General features: G+C 36.3%; 1 protein-coding gene across 1 annotated transcript; it reads left to right on the top strand.

The window, feature by feature from the left end:
* Window positions 1-12651: 12651 nt before the first annotated feature.
* LOC136850367 (uncharacterized) lies at window positions 12652-23801 on the top strand. The gene is made up of 5 exons (XM_067123981.1): window positions 12652-12810; window positions 21213-22187; window positions 22438-23172; window positions 23330-23415; window positions 23597-23801. The coding sequence occupies exons 1-5, from the start codon at window positions 12652-12654 to the stop codon at window positions 23799-23801; spliced, it is 2160 nt and encodes a 719-aa protein (XP_066980082.1).
* Window positions 23802-24011: the final 210 nt, after the last annotated feature.

The following is a 24011-nucleotide window of genomic DNA, read 5'->3' on the forward strand; positions in this document are numbered from 1 at the left end:
TTTTTATATATGCACATGAAATGTGTACTCAATATGAATAATTTTTTTTGTGTGTAAAATGCAAAGAGTTTTTGATGAATTACTGAACACAGTTAGCCATTCACCATACAATTTAAGACCGTCGACACTCAGACGTAGCCGAATTCCGAGACCAATTTCCCACTCAACTTTAGTGCAAGGAAATACTAACAACAATAACACAACTAGCCAGAACCAAAATAGTGTTAATAATTCTAATAGTACTAACAGTAATAATAATAGTATGAATACTAATAATACTCGCACCTTCCAATATTGCAATATGAATCAAGCAGCTGTAATAACAACAGCCACACACCTCTGTGGGCAGGTGGATGATTCAAATCCTGACAAAAGTCTACTCGAATCTTATACAGTAAATCATTGGCTCACAGATGCAGATAGTCGCATAACTTCAGGAGGAATAACTGATGAAAGAGCTAAAATAAATGAAGCCTTGATTCTCGTAAGTTCAGAACATGGTGAGGCCCACAAAACTCTGAATTCCACGAGTCTTAGCAAACTTAATAACTATGTGGAGTTCAAAGAAATTTGTTTATTACTCTGGGAACCAGTAAATAAGATTGACAGTTTATATAACATAACCAGATTCCTTAACCCGCAATATAAAACAATAGCTAATCTGTATGCAAGTGTTGAGAATGCAACAGATAAAATAACAGAAGACTTTAAGAAAACAGGCATCACCATAGGAGATAAGACACAGCTTGGTGATAATGACAATAATTTAGTTGATCTAAGACATGTTTTGAATTACTTGTCATTTGGAACAATATATAATGCCCCTGGAGAAGAGGAAATGAAGGCTTTCAGAAAAATAAAAATTGATCCAAAGAAAGACAGCCTTCAAACATTGAAAACGATGAGAGAAGAAATACAAAAAGAAAGATAAATCTCTCCAAGGAATTTGTAGGAACAACAGAAGCACAAAATGAAAGGAAAGGCAGAAATAATAATCCTACTTTTAAAATGAATAATAAGTTCTATGATAATTCCAGACAAGTAGGGAATAGACCAACTACCTTTCATGAAAATATGCCCCAAATACTAAAAGAAAATGGAATCCAAACCAGAAAGGAAGACATAATCAAACAAAGAGTGGTCCTCCCAAACCTTATAAATATGGTCAGCACTCAAACACAATAATTCAACCCAAGTGAACTATTCCGCTCAAGGAGCGAGACCAAAGACAGCCTGTGAAAACTGTGGGTATACAAATCATTCTACAAACGAGTGCAGACGGCCTAGAATCTGCAAGATTTGTAAGAAAGTAGGACATTTAACCAGGAATTGCTGGTTTGGAACCCAAGAAGGAAATGAAGAAGTAGTTGAATTAAGCAGCAATCGCTCAACGTCAAATAAGTCTTCAAGTCAATGACAATTTATCCCTACACATAACACAGCAAGAAAGTCACTTCAGGAAGATAATATAAAAACAGAAGAATTAGCAAAAAGGGAGCATGAAGGTTCATCCGCATTTTCCTATTTGCAGAGTAAAGAAGTTGTATTTTCCATGAACGAAGAAGAAATAACCAGAAAGGATTTACCTATCATTAAACTTCCCATAAATAAAAAGATATGTACTGTGCTTATGGATTCAGGTAGTACTGTAAACATAATCGATAAACACACATTAACAAGTATTGTTCTCATTTAATCTAATGAAGAGATATGGAATCATCCTGGACTGCAGAGAAGGAAGAATTAGCCTTTAAATTAATGAAGAGAAACAGGATCATCAGGAGCGTATGCTTTACGCTTGAAGAAGAAAAGTTTCACCCAAATCTGATCAATTTGTCTGAGACGGCTTCGACAAGCGAGAAAGACATACATAAAATAAATTACCATCAAGAGAACAATCAAGATAAAATGGAAAAGGATAGAAAAGAGGAATTCCCACAATTACAGAATAGAAAACCAAGAAGATGTGCACATCAAGAAATTATTTACTCCAAAGAAAGAAATGACCCAGATACAAATTATGGTGATCACCGAGATTCTGAATATAACGAAAAACAAGGCGCCCATACTGATAAACGTACAGAGATAAATACCGATAGCTATAGCAATGTAGTAATAAGTTGTGATAATGAAGGGAAATTACTAAATGATGTATTGTTATTAAATAAAATAAATAGAATAGATATAAATAATATAATAGCAGTAACTGAAGAAACTAGTGAATATGCAGAACCTTGTTACTTTGCAGATATAGAAGATGAAGAAATATGTTGCGTGAGCACTGCTGGTGATAATAAAGTACAGTTCATACTTAATAGACAAGTAATTTTGCATCCAAAGTGTTTAACAAAAATACATTTAAGGGGAAAAGAAGAAATAGAAGTTAAAGACGTTCTGTTATTAAATGAAGAATTGCCAGACTTTGTCAGAATGGATAATTCATTAGTCCACATGAAGGGTAATGCTTGTGAAGTTTATGTCCAAAACTACTCAGATAACAAACTAACACTATATGCAGGCATTGTCTTTTGCAAAGAAATACCTATTAACAACCCTTTACTAATACTGGAAGAAAATGCAATTTTCTCTGTAACTGGTCAAAAGTCTGAATTAAGCAAAGAGATGAATAAAACAGATTTCCCAGAAAACAAGAATAAATGAATTCAGGTATTAAAAAAATACAGAGATGTAATAGCTATAGAAGGAGGCAAATTAGGCAGAACAAATGTCCTACAACATAGAATTTTGTTAGATGATGGAACAAAATCATTCTTTATTCCTAATTACAGATTACCAATAAGCCAAAGACCCATAGTTGATAATTTGATAGAAGAAATGAAGAAAGATGGGGTAGTCATTCCTTCCAAATCTCCATATAATTCTCCATTGTTACTTGTTCCAAAGAAAGATGGAAATTGGTGACTTGTGATAGATTATAGAAAGTTAAATTCCAACACCATCCCAGATAAAATGCTTATGCCAGTAATTCAAGATATGTTAGCTCAATTAAGATGTGCAAAAATATTTTCATCCTGAGATTTGCTGAATGGATATTAGCAAGTACCTTTAGACGAAGAGTCGAAACCATACGCAGCCTTCAGCACACATAAAGAACACTTACAATCTGAAGTCATGCCATTTGGATTCACTTCGGCTCCTTTAACTTTTGTTAGATTAATGTTGCAAATTCTGGGAGACATAGAAAATGTTGCAGTTTACCCAGATGACGTTATCATTTTTAGTAAAGATTTACAAAGTCACCTCAAAACTTTAGAAATAGTCCTAGAAAGATTAAGAATAGCAGGACTAAAAATCAAATTAAAGAAATGTCAATTCTTAATGAAATCTTTGGAATACTTAGGTTATGTAATTAGTGAAGATGGACTACACATGCAGGCAGGCAAGATAAAGGCAATAGTTGAATATCCAACTCCCACAAATTTGAAAGCATTAAGACTATTCCTAGGAATGGTAGGTTACTATAGACCTTTCATTAAGGGTTTTGCTACAATAGTCAAACCATTAACAGAATTAACAAAGAAAGATGTCAAATATGAATGGAATAAAGAATAAGAGACAGCCTTCCAAACACTAAAGAGTAAAATGACAAGGAATCACGTATTAGCCTACCCAGATTTCTCCAAAGACTTCTACTTAACCTGTGACGCCTCAAGTACAGGGCTAGGAGCTGTATTACTACAAAAGGACAAAACTAGAATGAGGGCAGTATATTATGCCAGTAGAGTCTTAAACGCAGCAGAGAGAAATTATAGTACTATAGAAAGGGAATGTTTAGCATTATACTGGGGATTAAAGAAATTTAGCACATACTTCTAGGGCATAAAGTCAATGTACTTACTGATCACAAACCCATTTGTGATTTGTTTAAAAAGAGAACTTTTACAAATAACATGAAGTTCAATAGATGGTTCATTAGTGTGTTAGAATTTGCTCCAGAATTCAGATATATCCCAGGGAAATTTAATACACTAGCAGATGCATTATCCAGATCCCAAGAAGAAACAGAGAAATGTATTACCACTAATACGTTTTGTTTTAGCTGTCAAGTAGTAGACTTATACTTATGCAAATACAACAAGGAAATGATGCAGAAATCAGACAGATAACAGGACAGTTAATGACAGATGAATCTTTAAAAACTTGATTATGCATTGATAGATGGTTTATTGTATAAAAGGACCAGCAGAGAAGAATGGTTATTCTCGTCTATACATCCCAAAAACATTAATCAGAGAAGTTTTAGAACTAACCCACTCATACAAGTTAGCAGGACATCCAGGAATCAAAAAGACAAGTAGAATCATAACCAGAAATTATTATTGGCCCCATTGTAGTGAAGATGCCAAGAACTTTGTAAAAAATTATGTAGTTTGTAATAGAAATAATGGTAACGTAAATCCAAAGGCTCCACTTGAAAAATATCCATCGGAACTGAATCCGTTCCAGGTCGTGTCAATGGATTTTTTAGGTCCATTTCCTACCACTGTTAGAGGGAATAAACAGATACTAGTCTTTCTAGACTATCTAACCAGATATGTAGAAATTGTACCAGTAAGAAATAGAGATGCAATTACAGTAGCAGAAGCTCTTAAATCTAGAATTATCACGAGACATTCATGTCCACAAGTTCTTTTTTTTTTATAACGCAGCTGAACTTACTAGTGAACTAAGAAAATTATGTGAATTTTACGAGATAAATAAATGTCAAATTACAGTATATAAATCAAGTTCAAATGGAGCAGTAGAAAGAACAAATCGTAAAATAAAGGATATCCTGAAAACTTTAGTTAAACCTAATACAGGAAGACTGGGATTTAGCTTGGGAAGACGTACAGTTTACTCTAAACAATACTGTAAATGAGACAAGAGGAGAATCACCACACTACTTATTGTATGGATATCAAAAGAGATTACCTAATACCTTACTAGATGATGCAACACCACCCCGACATACTTATAATTATGATGACTATATTGCATGGAAAACTAGACGTACTTATGAAACGATCAAACAAACGAGGACTAGACTTAATAAATATCATAAAATTCATGCAAAGTACAATGACAAAAATAAGACTAAACAAGACATTATAGTAGGTGCTCAGGTATATGTTCAAAATCATATTCCAGAAGGTCCTAATGTAAAGGTTTCTCCTAAATTTCGTGGTCCTTATAGAGTATTAGAAGTGTTAAAATTAAATAAGCTTAGAATTATTAACGAGAATGATCTAAAGGAAAGGGTAGTTCATTGGAATCATGTGAAGGTAATAAAAGCAAACACCTGGTCCACTAAAAAGTTAGAAGTATTGAATGAAAATAAGGAAGAACAAATAAACAAAAGATATGAATTAAGAAAAAGATAAGTTTATGTAAAGTGTTGAACTGAAATATCATATGTAAAATCTATTTGTAGAAATTAAAATACCTCATGTATATAGAATTTCTGATAAGGCTTATTCTTAGATACAAACATGCGGCTCATCTTAATAATAGTAATAATACTTCAATTCGTGTCATCCGAAGTTGTCATCCGAAAGGGTGCACTACTAGAGAAAAAGGGATCTGTGAAATTAATAAAGGATTTAGGAATTGTAAGTATAAATGTATCCTCAGTGCTTATCAATGAAATGACTTTAAAAGATGTTCAAAAAGAACTCAAATCCATAATACAGAAGAGTGATAATAGCAGTGCCTTACCATTGTTGAAAAGATTAGATAATGACATAAGAAATATCCTATATACAAGGTAAAAAAGATCCCTCTTACCTTTTATAGGAACAGGCTTAAATCAGCTATTTGGAGTCACAACTGAATCTAATGTAGAAAAAGAAAGGGATCGGATTGAAAGGCTGGAACAATGGGCAGCAGTAAGAGGTACCGTAATAAATAAGGTGATAACTTCTCAAAACTTAAATGCCCAAAAAATAGAAAAGCTAAAGGTATTCATTACAAAGATTAATAAGAACGTAGAAAAGGAACTAAATATGATAGAAAATCAACAATTTTTGAATAATTTCGTACTGGAGAGTGAAATTGTCTTGCAAGAACATAGAGACAAGTTAAACGCAGTCTTATTAGCTTATAAGGGAATGTTAAGCCCAACACTAATCACTCTTAAAGAATTAGAAGATATAATTAATTTTTATTTGGTAGAGGGGCATTATACCCCTATGGTAAAGGACGTTATAGCTTACTATAACTCAATAACCACAAAGATGGTGCAGGATAAGATTATTTTAGTGTTACCATTTAATCAGAAAGATGCAGATGTACTGATGCCTATACATCCTTTCCCCATGTTGATAAAGGAAAATGTAATAATTTCAAATGTCAACAACATCCATTTTGCATTAGAAGAACATAGATTATTGGTATCATTTATTACTGATGCCCAATTAAAAGATTGCATAATTTTAAGAGAAAAAGAATACATTTGTAATCTCGATCACTTTTACGAAACTACTAATGCCTATCCTTGTGCTCAAGAAATAATTGACAACAAAAATCAAGAAAAAGAGTTATGTACAAGTTTATCCAAACACAGATTTGTTTCCATCTTAGTAGAACAGTCAATTTTTTGTTTTCACTAGGTACTGTAGCAGCCATAATCTAAGTACAGAAGTTAGTTTCAAGAATGTCCATGCTTTTGATAAGACTTGCAAGTTAGTAATACCAAACCAGTTGTACTATGAACCTCATATTTTCACTGAATTTAAATTTAATAAAAATATCCCATACATGAACTGTTCTAAGAATATCAAAGAGTTTCACTTGTCTCAGTTAGAATTAAAACAACTGAATGAGTTACCATTGGTAGATGAGTTTTTCTATTACAAAGAAAAGGTTTCACCAATTTTGTCTCTGTTCAATTTAGTCATAATCTTACTTGTAATTGTGGTATTTGCAATTTTAGTCAAACGTGTAGTAATTTCAAATATTGAAAAGATTATAAAAGAAATTAAAAGTTCCAAAGAAAAAGAATAATGTTCTTATAGACATGATTTATTGCCAATTTCTTTATATGTTGCTGATTTTCATTATATATTCTCTATTGCAATTAATCATTTCACAATGTGGTAATTCACTGTATGTATGAATATTTCTTTTAAGTGATGATTCAATGTATAGTGTATGAATTTTCTACAATATATTATTAAAATCTACTATTTTACCATTATTGCATTAACGTGAAGTATTCAATATTTTATGTGTGTTTACACTGTGGGCACTCATATAAATGCTTTATTTTATATGTAAATTTACAGTTATCCATTTGAACTATATTTTTATTGTCACACTGAGGGCAATGTGAGATAGCAGGACTGAGTGATGTAAAGGTATAAGGAAAAATTAGATAGGAAAGCATAAGAGAAAGAGAGAATAGAGAGAGAGAGACAGAGAGAGAAAGAATACAAAGAGAGAAGAGAGAGATTGCGACACTAGAAGTGTCGTGAGTAAACAAACTGTTGAAACCGTCTTGCACGAACTCAAAACAGTGAGCGAGTATATCGCGCCAGGGCCATAAAACCAATCGTAAAATCTGGAAACTGTGCCCTCGTGATTTATCCGACTAAGGATTACTCAGCACTTCGTCAGAAGCTAACATTCCAGCCATATCTATAACCCCACCTTCAACAGGAAGGCGTTTACATGGAAATTCCATGGAAAGGGCTTGACAAAATGAAGGAGTTCATCATCTCTCCAATCAAACATTCTAGGAGGAGTCATTAACACTTCCTCCTGAGGTCATTTCCAATCAAATCCTAAAGGAGAGATTTTAACAACACCCACCACTGTCCTTCCCAATCAAGCTGTTCGAGGGAGGCCTTACAGATAAAATCTTCCAATGAGGAACTGAAAAGGAGGTTGGAAGATAACAAGAAGAACAAGTGGTTCCAGAGAAGCCAGAGAAGAAGAACATTCAGTATCAGCTTCCCTTGCTTTCATGGGAGAGTACTTGGTCCCAACCAAGCCTTTTTGTAATTTATGTTATTTATTTTGTACAGCCCTTGAAAATGTAATGAAGACATTACATTGAAACGTCAAATAAATTGACCCTTTTTAACAAGTCTTTATGTCCGCCTCCCCATTGATGTATATCTGGCTGTGGCCACCGCTGTTTGGATATGTATATTCTTCCGTATTCACAAAAATTCGTCTCTCAGTCGTCAGCTATGAGTAGGAAATTGAAGGAAGAAAGAAACCATGACAGATTTGAACAGATAAATCTATTCTCCCCCAGGTCACCTGACTTGGGGGAACAATACCAGCCACTTAGTTCCCCCCATCACATGTTTTGGGGGGTTGGGAAATCGTTAAACCAAAAGGGGCGAATCCGGGATTAAGGGGGCTACTATCTAGACCCTTAGGGACTTAGGTATACGGCCTCTTACTGTATGAACCTGTTACTGGCTTTGGGACTTGCTTTTCAGATGTGCCCTGCCTTTGTGCCTGTTAGGAACAATCGTTTGTCGATTGTTCCCTTAGTGGATTGTTGCCTCCTTTGTTTTTGTTTGTTTTTAATTACTGGCGAGTTGACGTCTGATGGATGGCGTCAGACTTCGTCAGTCAGGTTCGTAGCAGCAACGAATAAGGGTCCAGGGTACCAGCAAGCCAGTTGGAGTAGCAGCTGCAGGTATCCGTACCTGCGAGTCAGGTCCTGGCAGCAGAGCAGAGCAGAGCAGCAGAGAGTTTCTTGGAGGACGAGATGGTTGCCGTGTCGGCTCTGTCATGGTCGTCGTGATCGAGGAGGACGTCAGTACGTTTCTTGGAGGACGAGATGGTTGCCGTGTCGGCTCTGTCGTGGTCGTCAGTACTGGAGGAGGACGTCAGCACTGTGCTTTTCGAGATGGTTGTCGTGTCGACTCTGTCGGAGTTGTCCTGCAGTGTTCCTGTCAAAGCAGCTTGGGGCTGTTTCGACGGCTCTATTGAGTTCGTCTGAGGTTGTTTATGTAACTCTGGCTGTAATGTAACTAGTAGCATGCTGTTTACGTATTTATAATGTTGCTTTTCTATTTCATATTATGCTACTTGTGTTATTTGATCTATTTTGAGGTTTATTATTATGCTACCTGTGTATTTTGCTGATGTTTTGCTGCTCAAGTGTTATTGATTTATTAACTTGAAGTTTAAATTACTTGTATTGTATTTTGCTGCTGTTAAGTAATTAATTTTGTTAGTAATGCTAATTTTAAATTAAACCTGACTCGACTGTAAATATGTACATAGCTTACTGTAAATAAATTAATTTTAAGGTAACTTTTTCGTTTTGTTCTGCTCCTCCCTCCTTTGTTTGTCACCTCTCGTCAGTCATTACAGCCCAATTGCTTGTTTATTTTAAAGAACCTGTAGATCTCGAGAGGCGAGATCGTAATATTGGCGACCTTGCCAGGATTGGTTCTGTTTTGGCTGGCGAGGGTGTGGCAGCATTGGGGGAGAGTATTTTGTCTGTAAAAAAAAAATTTTTATTGAAAATATTTTTTTTTCTGTTAGGTGGGGAGGTGTTAGGAACAATCGTTTGTCGATTGTTCCCTTAGTGGATTGTTGCCTCCTTTGTTTTTGTTTGTTTTTAATTACTGGCGAGTTGACGTCTGATGGATGGCGTCAGACTTCGTCAGTCAGGTTCGTAGCAGCAACGAATAAGGGTCCAGGGTACCAGCAAGCCAGTTGGAGTAGCAGCTGCAGGTATCCGTACCTGCGAGTCAGGTCCTGGCAGCAGAGCAGAGCAGAGCAGCGGAGAGTTTCTTGGAGGACGAGATGGTTGCCGTGTCGGCTCTGTCATGGTCGTCGTGATCGAGGAGGACGTCAGTACGTTTCTTGGAGGACGAGATGGTTGCCGTGTCGGCTCTGTCGTGGTCGTCAGTACTGGAGGAGGACGTCAGCACTGTGCTTGAGGACGAGATGGTTGTCGTGTCGACTCTGTCGGAGTTGTCCTGCAGTGTTCCTGTCAAGCAGCTTGGGGCTGTTTCGACGGCTCTATTGAGTTCGTCTGAGGTTGTTTATGTAACTCTGGCTGTAATGTAACTAGTAGCATGCTGTTTACGTATTTATAATATTGCTTTTCTATTTCATATTATGCTACTTGTGTTATTTGATCTATTTGAGGTTTATTATGCTACCTGTGTATTTTGCTGATGTTTTGCTGCTCAAGTGTTATTGATTTATTAACTTGAAGTTTAAATTACTTGTATTGTATTTTGCTGCTGTTAAGTAATTAATTTTGTTAGTAATGCTAATTTTAAATTAAACCTGACTCGACTGTAAATATGTACATAGCTTACTGTAAATAAATTAATTTTAAGGTAACTTTTCGTTTTGTTCTGCTCCTCCCTCCTTTGTTTGTCACCTCTCGTCAGTCATTACAGCCCAATTGCTTGTTTATTTTAAAGAACCTGTAGATCTCGAGAGGCGAGATCGTAATAGTGCCCAAACTCAAAAACATTCCGAAGCCCGCCGAGAAGGTTATGAGAAAAACAACCCCAGCAGATGCAACAGAGACTCGAGAGAGAGCAGACGCTGGCGTGCCCCACCTCCTATTCCATGCTGGTCCAATCGTAAAAACCCTGCGACCGAATTTCGTCTTGCAACGAGCTCATGCACAGAAGGAGAAGGTACATCTGGGAATGCAGTCCCTTGCAGTTTTCTTTCTCTCCTCGTGAATTTCTCTCCATTTTCATTATTTCCAACTTTTCAATTCTCTTAAACAAAGCCCCCTTTGTTCAGTCACAACTAACAGCCCATTCGCCCCCCATGACTTCTCCCACGCTCAAATTAAATTAGTTCAGTGATCATAATTAAATCACTCCCAGCATAGTGTTACCAAGGGCTAATTAAATCTAATAGATCAATTCCTCCATCGTGCATAGTTAAGTTCGTGCGAGAGAAACTCCTTGTTTTTTAATGCTAACCTGGAATTCTCTTCCAGAAATCCTGCTACTCTGCTTCCCAAATTGCAGTCAGTCCCAACCTTGTGAATCAATTCCACTTAGAAGTTACTGCCATTCTGCTACGTGCAAAAATTTCCTGATACGCAGTCCCTGGGCACTAACAAGTCCCCCAACTTTGTGCACAAGAGTCTGAAATTTAAAATCATTTAACCTTTAATTCAAAAGGAGTATTTATGATTTTTTATGACTTTTTAAGACCTGGTTTGTCTTTAATTTTATTTTTTTAAATATTACTGCCATAACTTAATCACAATTCAGTTATATTTGATGTTTAAGAATTTACTTGCCATTAATGAGTAAATGCACAGAAGGAGATCGGCACTAATAAGAAAGTAAGAACTCCTGTCATACGAGAGCCAAACACAACAATTGAAAATGGCTACTCCTACCACTTCAGCTCCGTCAAGCACAACCTCCACGGTTGCTCACAAATTACATGCATTTTAGTGACCATATTATCAAATTTTGGGGAAGGAAAGGAGAACACGATGCTTGTAATCTAGAAACATGGATTGAGCAAGTAGAAACCCATTTGAATAACACCATCGGCTGGAACAGACACAGACAAATTGAATGAAGCCAAAATCCTATCTAGATTTGTCATCAGGAGATATAGGATGTTACATTCATTCTAGTGCCTGTAGAAGAGTTAAGAATTGGGAGGAACTAAAGCAATACCTGAGGAGAATATATTCCACAGTAGGCGAAAACAGTTCCTGTTATCAGGCTCTGAAAAGATAGTTCCAGGATGAGGATTTGAACGAAGTTTTCAGATTTGTAAAAATAAGAAGGAATTCGATCATCAAGAGCAAATAGAATTAAAAAAAAGAAGACAATTGGATGTCCCATAGATGCAGTGAATATCATGGCCAACGTATTAGTCTGATGTGTGAAGAATATGACCCATTTAGTAAGTCTTTTCAAGGTGTAACTCACAAAAGAATAGTACCGAAGAGCCTAAGAAGTAAGGTTATTGAACTAATGCATGATGATAACATGAGAGCACACCCAGGAAGAGATGAAACAGTTAGATTAATTAAAGGATCTTTTCCATTGGAAGGAATTTACAAAGATGTTAGCAACTATGTGTACAGCTGCAATACTTGTAACAGTTATAAAGGAAGAACAGATAAAGAAGTACCTCTAGGAAGTATCCATTCCACAAACTCCATTCGAAAGAGTAAATAGATATCATCACTAACTTGTATACTATCAGTAAAGGGAATAAGAATATACTAGTATGTACAGAGCTAATACCAATGACGGGAAAAGGAGCTAAATAATGTGCAGTCGCTCTCTTTGACAAGATATTTTGTAGATATTCCGCTCCACAGCTTATAATATCTGACAATGGTACCGAATTCAATAATTCACTAGTACAAGAAATTTGTGATGCATACAAAGTAGAGAAAGTAACAATACAACCATATCATCCAGCTAGCAATGGTTTAGTAGAAAGAAATAACAGAAAGTTTATAGATGCATTAAGGCATACAGTAGGACAGGATCCTGACTGGGATATCAATTTACCTTAAGTCCAATTGTCATTAAATGCTAGAAATCATTCCAGTGCTCAAGCAACACCCATAAAAGCCAAATTGTTCTGAAGACACTATGAAGATAAGAATTGGTAATTTCAAGATAATTCATAAACAGTTACACAAAGATCTAGAAGCCCAGAAGAATGATCGACAAGCATCAAGAAGGATTAAAGCCAGTAGATTACAAGATAGGCGATGAAGTCTACATCAAGAAGGAAGTAAGAAGTGGAATTGATTATAAGTTAGCCACCAAATTCACAGGTCCGTACAAAGTCACAGATATGCAAGAGACAAAAGCGAAGGTGACGAAAATAAACAACCAAATGCCTTCCACATATGCTGAATCATTAGAAGAGGGATTTTGGATAAATAAAGACAAGTTAAGAGGACTAAAGAAATTAAGGAACCAGAATTGACTGAAGAATTCGAAAAAGGAAAAACTAGGTATAACCTAAGAAACAGAAGAGTCACATTTCAGTAATTACAATAAGAACAAACCCATCAATCATCCTATCATTCTCTGTATTTAGTTTCTTTATTACTAAGTTTACCTTCATCGGTTGACTTAGGAATAAAACTTGTTTTTTGTATTGTTGCAATTCTTACTCTGATTAGTTGGTTCTGTAGCAAAAGTTCGGGGTTAGAGTCAACTTCGAATTTACTTTTTCTTTGACTATAAGGGGAATATTTAGGAAGCGAGGAAATGTCAGTAAATTTTTTAAAATGTAATGTAATTATTTTAAGGAGTTTATATCAATTATATCTTAATTTTCTAACTAAGCACGACTAATATTTTTTAAGAAGGAATTTCCTAGATGGAAAAAAATAAAAAAAATGGGTTAAGATAAACATAAAATAATTTTAAGAAAAGAAAATTCTTTTACCATTAATTCAGATTTTAGTACAATAACTAACACACTTACCTTATTCACTTGTATAGAAGATTTAATTAATGAAAACTTACTAATTATTGTTACAGTAAATATAGAAAAATTTACAAGTACTAATCTCTTACCACTTTCTTTAATTGAGTTGCCAATCATACCTTTAATGTTGAATAATGAACATACAAAACTTATTAGACGAGAAAATCACTTATAGCCACATCAAAGAAGTCAAAATTAATTTATATAAACACATAACACATTTGTTGACACAAGAATATTCCTCCAGGACGTTTCAAGAAGTACAAAATCGAGAAGGTAACAGCCACGTGTATACATCCCCCTTCGCATGGTCAACCAAGAAATACTATGACTTTCGTCGTCATCAGAAGAAAGAAAAAATATTTATTTAACAAATTCCATAAATAGTAGGGCGATATCCACCTGAACAGGATTGGACCAAGGACTGAGTAATGACTGTGTAACTTGTATAGCAAATTCTGTTTTGTTTTACAAGTACATTTGAGTATCTTATTTCCCTTTGATTGAAGAAATGTTTATTTTTATATTCAATTTAATGCTTTAAAATTTATGTTATAAAATTATGTGATTTTCCTAAGAAGCATGAGTTAGGAGTCCTCTTAGATATGTTATTTTTGCGTTAGTTTAGCTAGAGCTGCTGGAGTCAGCTGGGTAGCTGGCCGAGATAATAATGGAATATACGCACGATGGTATACAGAAAATCTTTAATAAAGACAGAGAGAGCAAGACAGAAAAGGGCGATAACGAAAATAAGTGATTCCAGATGCCGAGTTTGACCGTTCATCGCCCATTTGAATCAAAGTTGTTTATCACATCCAGCACTGGACAGAAGAGCCAATTTAGATCTTGACCTTGCCTGGTGACCTCTCGCAAACCATAACATTAACTTGATAACAACCATTGAACGAACTGTATAGATAATTAAAAGTGAAACATTAATGGAAAAGGGAAGTCCATCTGGACGAGACTTGGGAAAATTACACCAGATTTCGGCATCGAATGAATACCCATATATACGAAGACTCTGGAAGGAGAGTCAGTTAGAAAAAGGCATCAGAGCAGGAAGTGTGTGAGGTGTGTGGAGAGGTGACAGTTAAAGCTCGACGTGACTTGTGAACTTATATAAAATTTCTGAATGCCCATAGCCAAAGTGAAATTCTAAGTCAAAGAATTTACAATGTGCCTTTTAAGATAAAAGGTGGAAAAGTTATACAGTTTAAAGACTAAAATAATTGTATTTAAGTGGAAACAGTTTTCATTTAACCGAAATATATAAAAGGAAAACTTGTGAAAATTTGGAATATAGCCGACATCTGAACATGATAAATGAAGCTCAATATAGTTAATTATCGAGCAACTTGTTCCTACCAAGTGAAAGCACAAAATACAACAGACAGCTTATAAGAAGTGAATACTTCCCCACCACATATATATATATATATATATATATATATATATATATATATATATATATATATATATATATATATATATAGATAGATATATATATATATATATATATATATAATACACGTGTGTGTGTGTTTATTTATATATATGTGTATATACATACATATGTATACATACACACACACACAAATATATATATATATATATATATATATATATATATATATATATATATATATATATATATATATGTATATATATAAATATATATTTATATATATGTATATACAGTGTATATATATATATATGTGTGTATATATATATATATATATATATATATATATATATATATATATATATATATATATATATATATATATATATATATATATATATATATATATTTATATATATACATATATATATATATATATATATATATATATATATATATATATATATATATATATATATATATATATATATATATATATATATATATATATATATATATATATATATATATATATATATATATGTTAGAAATAATCAACACACAATCACGTGTGGAACAGAAACAGATTTCTGACTCACATCAGAATCGAACCCAGGTCTTTCAATTGAAAGGCAAGAGCGCTGCCCACTAGGCCATACAAGTCATAAAAGAAGTTGGAACCTGAGTGCCACTGCAAATAGGAAGTACCTGGGCAAGCTAACTGCTTGCATACCAGCGTGTTACCCCCAACTTCCCTACTCAGCAATGACCCAGTTGACAGCATTTCATTCGAATCATCCCTTCTGAGTGAATATGATAGAAATAATCAACACAATCACATGTGGAACAGAAATAAATTGCTGATTCACATCAGGATCGAACTCAGGTCTTTTAATTGAAAGGCAAGTACGCTGCCCGCTAGGCCATACAAGTAATAAAAGAATTGTTAATGGCAAGATTACAAAAAAAAAATTCCTTAGATACGAAGACGATACAAGGAAAGTAGGAAAGATCAAAGCCTTATGAATGAATTCGAGATGACACCGCTTTTGTATTTTATTTCATTTACTTTAAACTGATAAAAACGATTGTGTAATGTAACTGAAAACCCTACAATAGGTATGAACTTACGATCAAACAGCTGCGTTCCTAAATTATGGTTCCAATTTCATAGTGTTCATTTTTGTGACATCTTTGCCTCTGACCTTTACACGTCTGAGGACTGCAGGAGCATGCTCTTTCGACGCAGGTGCCTTGGTATATTTGTATCCCTCTCCTAAATCTATTCGATCGGGGTAAGCTCATTGAAGCCATTTACTCATACAGACTCCATTCACCCTCCAAAATGCTGTATTACGTACAAATAATTTAACTTTGTTGTACCATTTCTCTCTCTCTCTCTCTCTCTCTCTCTCTCTCTCTCTCTCTCTCTCTCTCTCTCTCTCTCTCTCTCTCTCAATTAAAACTCAATGTCTTGAGTTTCTAAATCAATAGCATCCTATCCAGTACATCTTTGGAGCATGAAAATGCAATCACAAAACTTTTCATCTTTTTCATAATGGTTCTGCTGGAATCTAAATTTTTGGGTGGAGTTTTAAATGCTCTTCTAAATGCCCTTGCTAAATTATCATGTGTGGGACGTGACATAGTTGTTTATATGCATCTGGATATTGGTGTGCATGTAGCTTCTAGCCAGCAGTCTGTTATACGTGATCCTTCATTTGAGTTTTTGTGTCGTAAATGAGTTTGTATGATTATTTATATTTATATATATATATATATATATATATATATATATATATATATATATATATATATATATATATATATATATATATATATATATATATATCATAGTCTGTGAAGGCGTAAAGGACTGTTACGCCAACTTTTCTAGATGTAAGTGGAATGTGGATGTTGACTTCCAATAGAATTTAAAGGTTAAACCTGTTGGGATGAAATGCTTGCATAGTATACGTAGTTTACGTGATCCTTCATTTGAGTTTTTGTGTCGTAATGAGTTCGTATGATTATGGAATGAGTTTCACACTCCTTCTTTTAAGCTTTTCTTTGTTTTTCTTCGTCGAAATTCTTCAGTTTACCTGCATGCCGATGTCTTCTCTTTTCTTTATTTTTTTCTTTCTTATTTCGAGCGAAGAACTGCTCCAACTAGTAATTTTGGGCATCCAAAATCTCCTTTCAATCAGCTTAGAAAATACCTCAAGTTCTCTACCTTTTATTTCGCATAAATTCTTCAGTTCCTCCACGCCACTGTCTTCTTCTCTTCTTGTTTATTTCCTTCCTTATTTCGAATGAAGAACTTACGTCCATAAGTGACAGTACAACTGTAGAGCTGATGAATAAATCCACAATCGCAGAGAGCAGTAACCTCGATTCCGTACTGCTCCGCGAAGTAGTCCATATTTTCATCAGTAAACATTCTCCAGATGTACTTTTCTCACTGGAAAATCTTTTAGTCGATCTGATTCGTCATCCAGTCTATTTTAACCATACTCTTCGTCTTCTTTGCTCAAATGCTGTCTCTGAAGGCTTCATATATCGGTGCACCTTCTGAGCTATGACGCTATACGCATGCGCGATTGGCATTTCTCTTGTCCTTTCATGAGCTGAAGACAGAAGGATTCTGAGAGTCTTCAGGGAAAACGTGAAGATATGACAGTACCAGGCGACAATGATTCCTACTCGCAGTAGTTGATATGAAATTTTCTTGAAAGCTTTATTGCCACGAATATATATATATATATATATATATTTATATATATATATATATATATATATATATATATATATATATTGATTTAAATGAATTCTAATTCCAAATCAGCAACCTTCATTATTTACGTAAATCAAGGAAGATTCTAAGGTGAGTTCCAATAGTTTTCCTTTTTTCATAATTGTGGACCCCCTTGGTACGATGGCTGTCTATAATAATAAATTGTTGCAATTTCCATCCACACCAAGGACCCAGTTTATGACTATATATATATATATATATATATATATATATATATATATATATATATATATATATATATATATATATATATATATATATATATATATATATATATATATATATATATATATATATATATATATATATATATATATATATATATATATATATATATATATATATATATATATATATATATATATATATATATATATATATATATATATATATATATATATATATATATATATTTTCATGATGTTGCCTTGTAATACATATATCCTCCTATAATTTTGACATATTTACTTTTTTCATCATGTTTATGTGTAATAATAATGATTGTTGAAGTGTCATATTTAGTTTGGCATCAGATCTCAAAAGAACTAATGATTAAGTAACTTAATAGCATAATTTAGAATTCATAATACAATTTTAATGGTAACATAGTTTAGAATGAATAATATCTTTCTTGATAAAAGCGTAGTATATGAACACGTGTGTGTCCAGCATAGACTTGTTTCATTTCAATTGTCATCAGTTGAGATAAGAGAGAACACTTTGTTTCAGGTTGATGTGATGACAGGTTTGAATAACAAATGCCGATTCATCCCATACGAGCTCAAGACGAGTGATTTCATGTTGTTACATGTTCGAGTCACATACACCACTTTGAGAGAAAGAATACATGTCTTGATCAGTTACGCCACGTTTTGTAAGATTGCATTCAAAACGTTTTGCTGGGATGACGTAACTTTCCTTTTAGAAATTTCTCCATGGTATCTCGCACTCAAAATGCTTTAATGACGTCATCTCCCTGCTTCTAGAACTTTTGTATCTCGCGCCCAAAATGCTTTAATGACATCATGTAATTGTTTCACGTGTTACTGGAATTCTAAAATCTGTTTCTTTCTGATTTCCGAGACCAGTTTGTTTGGTTCCCTCTCTCTCTCTCATTCTTAAAGAGATTACTTTCAACGTAGTGTTTTGTGGTCATGTATTAGCATTAACTTTTGAGATCTGAATTTAGTAAAGTTATTTAGTTTGTAACGAGCGCCTGGTAAAAAGTGTTTTGTGGTAAATGCAGCTGCAGCAAGAGATTTTACAGAGGTTTTCACAAGTTTGTGTAAGGTAACGTGAATTTTACTTATTAATACCATGGTATGATAAGTTAGGAAATTTTGACCGGGTGAAATTATTATTGATAAATCTTATGTCTATTTTTGTGTGTTTTCTCTGATTGCAATCTCTTCATATTTTCACATTTTTATGTTTGTAATGTAACATTTATTTACGTAGCATTTTAAATATTTCTTGGTAATTTAACATTGAATACTTGATTTAATATTTCATTTATTAAGATTTTCTTTTCAAATCTTCAGTAATTCTTGATAGTTTGAATTTTGCTTGATTAATTTAAATTCCTGATAAAGTTTTTGTGAATTAGTTTTGTTTCATAATTTAATTCGAGAATTAATTAAGTGTTGTGTTATTTTCAAGTAATAATAAATTTTTCAGATTGTGAATTCTAATTATAAACTTTGAATTTGAAAATAAATTTTTGTATTTAACATTTTAGAAAAACAGTGTTTCATTTATTGATCACCAGTGAATAGGATTGATTGTGTGTGCATAAGGCAAAGTGATAAACATGTTTTGTTCTTTTAGTTTTGCTAAAGTGAATTTAGACCAGGGAAACAGAGTTGTTTGATGGAGTGATGCCCTTTTACTCCAGAATATTTCTAGTTTGATTTTTGATACCTCACACATATTCTGATAAACTTAGTTTGATTTTTCAAGTAATAAACAAGTTTTTTCTTAAGGATCACTGTTACCTTTAGAGTACTCAGTCGTAATAATTAATGTTATGAGTTCAGGTATCTGGCTGAAGTGAGGTATATTTTGAAACTTGAAATCTTGAGATTAGTTGTGTAATAACCAGGTACTTGATACGCATTGTGACATTATATATATATATATATATATATATATATATATATATATATATATATATATATATATATATATATATATATATATATATATATATATATATATATATATATATATATATATATATATATATATATATATATATATATATATATATATTCATTTATTTATATGTATATGTATAGTATATATAAATTTATATTGAAAAATCATCATCATCGTATTCTTTTCTCTCGTCATTGGGAGATATCTATATATACTTATGTAGATATGTAACTAGTTTTGCTTCAAGTTTGTAGTTACTGTCTTTTTCGTGATCATAATTTTGTGTGTGCAAATTACCGGAAGTAACTCTTGCATAGATATGACATATGATATCCGTTCCTTGTGTTTCGCTCTACATTTGTACATTAATCATGTCGTATTTGTCACTTTTTATTGTTTCAGATTCTTTATGTATCTCATTATAAGTATCATTCTACGGCCTGTTCACCGATATATATATCTGACTTGTACATGTTCTGTAATGATCTTTATGTCATTTTATGTCTTTCAACAAACATATTTCTGAAAAGACGCAGGCGTGGGGCGCCCAGGTCGCCTGCTACCTTTCCATCCGCTTTTCGCATTATAAATACCTGCTGTGAACAATAAAGAATCATTCTCACTTCTGATATTTCTTGAGCCTCACACTGGTGACCCCGGGGAAGCGACAGTTAGCACGGTTTTGACCCAGCCATTGACAGACTAACTACGGCTGCAGCCTACCGTCAGAGAGCCTTTAACAGACCAAACATGGCGCCAAGTTTAGGCCCCGGATAGCTCCTTCCCTGGTGGAAACCATCCCATCAACGGACTAAATACGCGTACCCACCAAAGGAACATTTTTTTACTACAATCAGCACCATTAACGAACTCAACACGGCACATTTTGCCGCGTTTTGGTGCATGAGCAGTAAAGATGACAGAAGATGAGATTCAATGCGAATGCGCTAGCATCATCTGTATGCCTCTCTCTCCGACAAAAGCAGACGCAGTCAAACTCCCTCAGTTTTTGCGCGAAAAAACAAGGCATCATGGTTTCAGCGCGGAAGAATTAGTACACTTCCGCATGGCACGCATAACAGACAATGCAAATAAGTCCGACATCACCATGGCGGCACTCCCAGTCGAGGTGTTCAACAGGATCTCCCCTGGCTCGACATGCATGCAGACAAAGTCACGTACGAGGTATTAAAAGATAAACTAATCAAGACCTACTTAATCCCCGTGACGGAAAGAGCACAGCACACACTCAACCAGGCATCCCAGCCCCTCAGAGAAGCATCACCCAGAGAGGCCTGGGACGAACTGCAGGGGCTCATAACATTGCCAGGACAAGACAAGAACAGGAGGATAAGAAAAATTGACCTCACAAGGGCGATCTTCCTTTGACACCTCCCGCAGGAAGTAAGGAGCCAGATAAGGGACACAGACACCCTCGACACCGGGGCATTAATAGATGTCGCCCAGATGGTACACGAGGCCACCAAGGCCTCAGAACATGCCACCACCCTTGAAGCCGCCGCCCAGGAAGCCTGCAGCCTGACGGGGAGCAACAACGACGACAACAGAGAGATCACCGTCGTTTTCAAAAAGAAACCAAAAGAAAACAGAGGGAAATCATTTACGCCGTGGTGCTTCTACCACAAGAAATTTGGCGCCAAAGCAAAGTACTGCAAACACCCCTGTTCCTTTCTAAAAATGACATCAGCGGCAACAAATAACAGCAGTGGCGCGCTAAACCGATCTCCCTCGACCAGCAAGTTTTTCACCAAAGATGAAATCTCCAAGCACTGCCTGCTGGTAGACACGGGGGCAATGCAATCCGTCTTCCCGCCGATGAAGGAAGATCTTAAGAAGAAACCTGACTCAACAAATGCCCTCATCGCAGCAAACGAGACACCCATCCGCACGTGCGGCACAACAACACGGATCATCTCCATCCTGGACCGCAGATACCACTGGCCCTTCGTCATCGCGGATGTTAAGTTCCAGCTGCTGGGTGCAGATTTACTAGGACACCACGGACTTCTCATCGATGTCAGAAGGGAACGACTACTGGACACAGGAACCTGCCATTCCCGCCAGCTCGCCAAAGGACTGGGGATGCCTGCCATCTGCTCCACAGCCTCCAGCAGCTATACGTCCCTCCTACAGGAGTTTCCGGACGTGTTTAAACCGGAGCTAAGACAGTCACCGGGGGCTTCAGCAAAGCACGGCATATTCCATCACATCACCACGACAGACCCACCAACTCATGTGAAGTTCTGGCGCTTGTCCCCACAAAAGCTACAAGACACTAAACGGGCCTTCGCAGAGATGGAACGAATGGGCATCTGCAAAAAAGCGTCAAGCCCATGGGCATCACCCCTCCACATGGTAAAGAAGGTGGATGGCTCATGGAGGCCGTTAGGAGATTACCGCCGCCTAAACGTAGTCACGACACCAGACCACTACCCCCTCCCAGACATGCAGGACCTGATGAGCTCACTCCACCGGCAAAGATCTCCAAAATGGACCTGCTTAAATCATATTTCCAAGTCCCTGTACACCACAATGACGTCCCAAAGACCGCAATAATAACACCCATCGGAACCTATACATTCTTCTATTCAACCTTCGTTCTCAGAAACCTACAGTAGGTGCCACATCCCAGCGACTGATGGACACCATTTTGGGGGACCTGCCCTTCTGCGTCTGCTACATCAAAGACATCCTGATCTTCTCCAAGTCGCCCGAGGAACACCTTCAACATGTCTGGGCAGGCCTAAAACGTCTACAGGAGAGCGGCCTAGTGGTGAGGTTCGACAAGTGCATCTTCGGGAAGGAAAAAATAGATTTCCTCGGGCACGAAATCTCACCTTCAGGAGTACGTCCGACAGCATCTAAGGTGAAGACCATAGAGAAGTTCCCAGAACCCCAAAACATAAAGGCCCTGCAGGAGTTTCTGGGGATGATAAATTACTACAGACGGTTCATCCCCAACATTGCCCGGATCATGTACTCACTAACATCAGTCCTGAAGGGAAAGCCAAATGCGCTGACCTGGGAAGCTCTGCAGCAGAAGGCATTCAGTGAAACAAAGGCAGCCCTCGCCAGCGCCACAACTCTGACACACCACAAGCCCGCAGCTGCCCTCAGGTTAACAACGGATGCCAGCAACATCACCTGTGGTGCAGTACTGGAGCAGATTGTGAACGGCGCCCCTCAGCCTTTGGCCTTCTTCAGCCGCAAGTTCTCACCAGCCGAAACCCGCTACAGCGCCTTCAACGGGGAACTGCTGGCTGTCCACGAGGCCTTAAGGCACTTTCAGTACCTGCTGGAGGGCACCGAATTCACCATCCTGATGGACCACAAACCCCTGGTACACACCTTCGCAAAGCAGGGGAGACGCATGGTTGGCAAGACAGCAGCGGCACCTAACTGCCATCTCAGAATTCAGCTGCTTCATCAAATACGGCCCTGGGAGAAAAAACCCAGTAGCTGACGCCCTGTCGAGAGTAGAAATAAACTCCCTCCAGCTCGGCATCGACTATGAAGACTTGGCGAAGGAGCAAGCAGCGGACCCTGAGACGGCAGCCTACAGAATGTCACTGACAGCACTGAAGTGAGAAGACGTGCCCTTTGGAAACTCCAGAACAATGCCCCTCTGCGACACCAGCACAGGCTGCCCTCGCCCCCTTGTGCCAGCTTTGAGGAGAAAGCAGGCGTTCGACATGATACAGTCTCTCCCATCATTCAGGGCACACAGTGGCATGCCTTATGACCAACAAGTTTGTCTGGCACAGTATTAACAAGGACGTACGTCATTGGGTGAGGAACTGCATAGCATGCCAGACGAGCAAAACATCTCACCACAAGGAATCAGGGATGGGCGAACTTCCCCAACCATGTCGGTGCTTCGGCCATATCCACGTCGACATTGTCAACCCCATTCCACAGTCCGGAGGAGCAAGATACCTCCTGGCGATTATAGACCACTCCACCCATTGACCTGAAGCAACCCCCATGAAGGAGGCATCCACAACGTCGTGCGCAGAGGCCCTTCTCTCCAGCCGGATCAGCCGCTTTGGAGTGCCCAATAGCATCACCATGGACAGGGGTCCTGCCTTCCTCTCAGAACTCTGGGTCTCCTTGGCAAGTCTGATGGGCGCGAAACTACACAGCACAATGGCGTACAACCCCACAGCAAACGGTATGATT

This window comes from Macrobrachium rosenbergii, chromosome 22 (assembly GCF_040412425.1).
Source record: "Macrobrachium rosenbergii isolate ZJJX-2024 chromosome 22, ASM4041242v1, whole genome shotgun sequence".
Taxonomy (NCBI): Eukaryota; Metazoa; Arthropoda; class Malacostraca; order Decapoda; family Palaemonidae; genus Macrobrachium; species Macrobrachium rosenbergii.

What these genes read in the sequence shown, in the direction of transcription:
- LOC136850367 (XM_067123981.1), top strand. Translation starts at nt 12,652, where the DNA reads ATGATCGACAAGCATCAAGAAGGATTAAAGCCAGTAGATTACAAGATA. An exon ending in TGCAAGAGACAAAAGCGAAG is followed by an intron (nt 12,811 to 21,212) that starts GTGACGAAAATA and finishes CACCTCCCGCAG; the next exon opens with GAAGTAAGGAGCCAGATAAG. An exon ending in GGGCATCACCCCTCCACATG is followed by an intron (nt 22,188 to 22,437) that starts GTAAAGAAGGTG and finishes CTTCGTTCTCAG; the next exon opens with AAACCTACAGTAGGTGCCAC.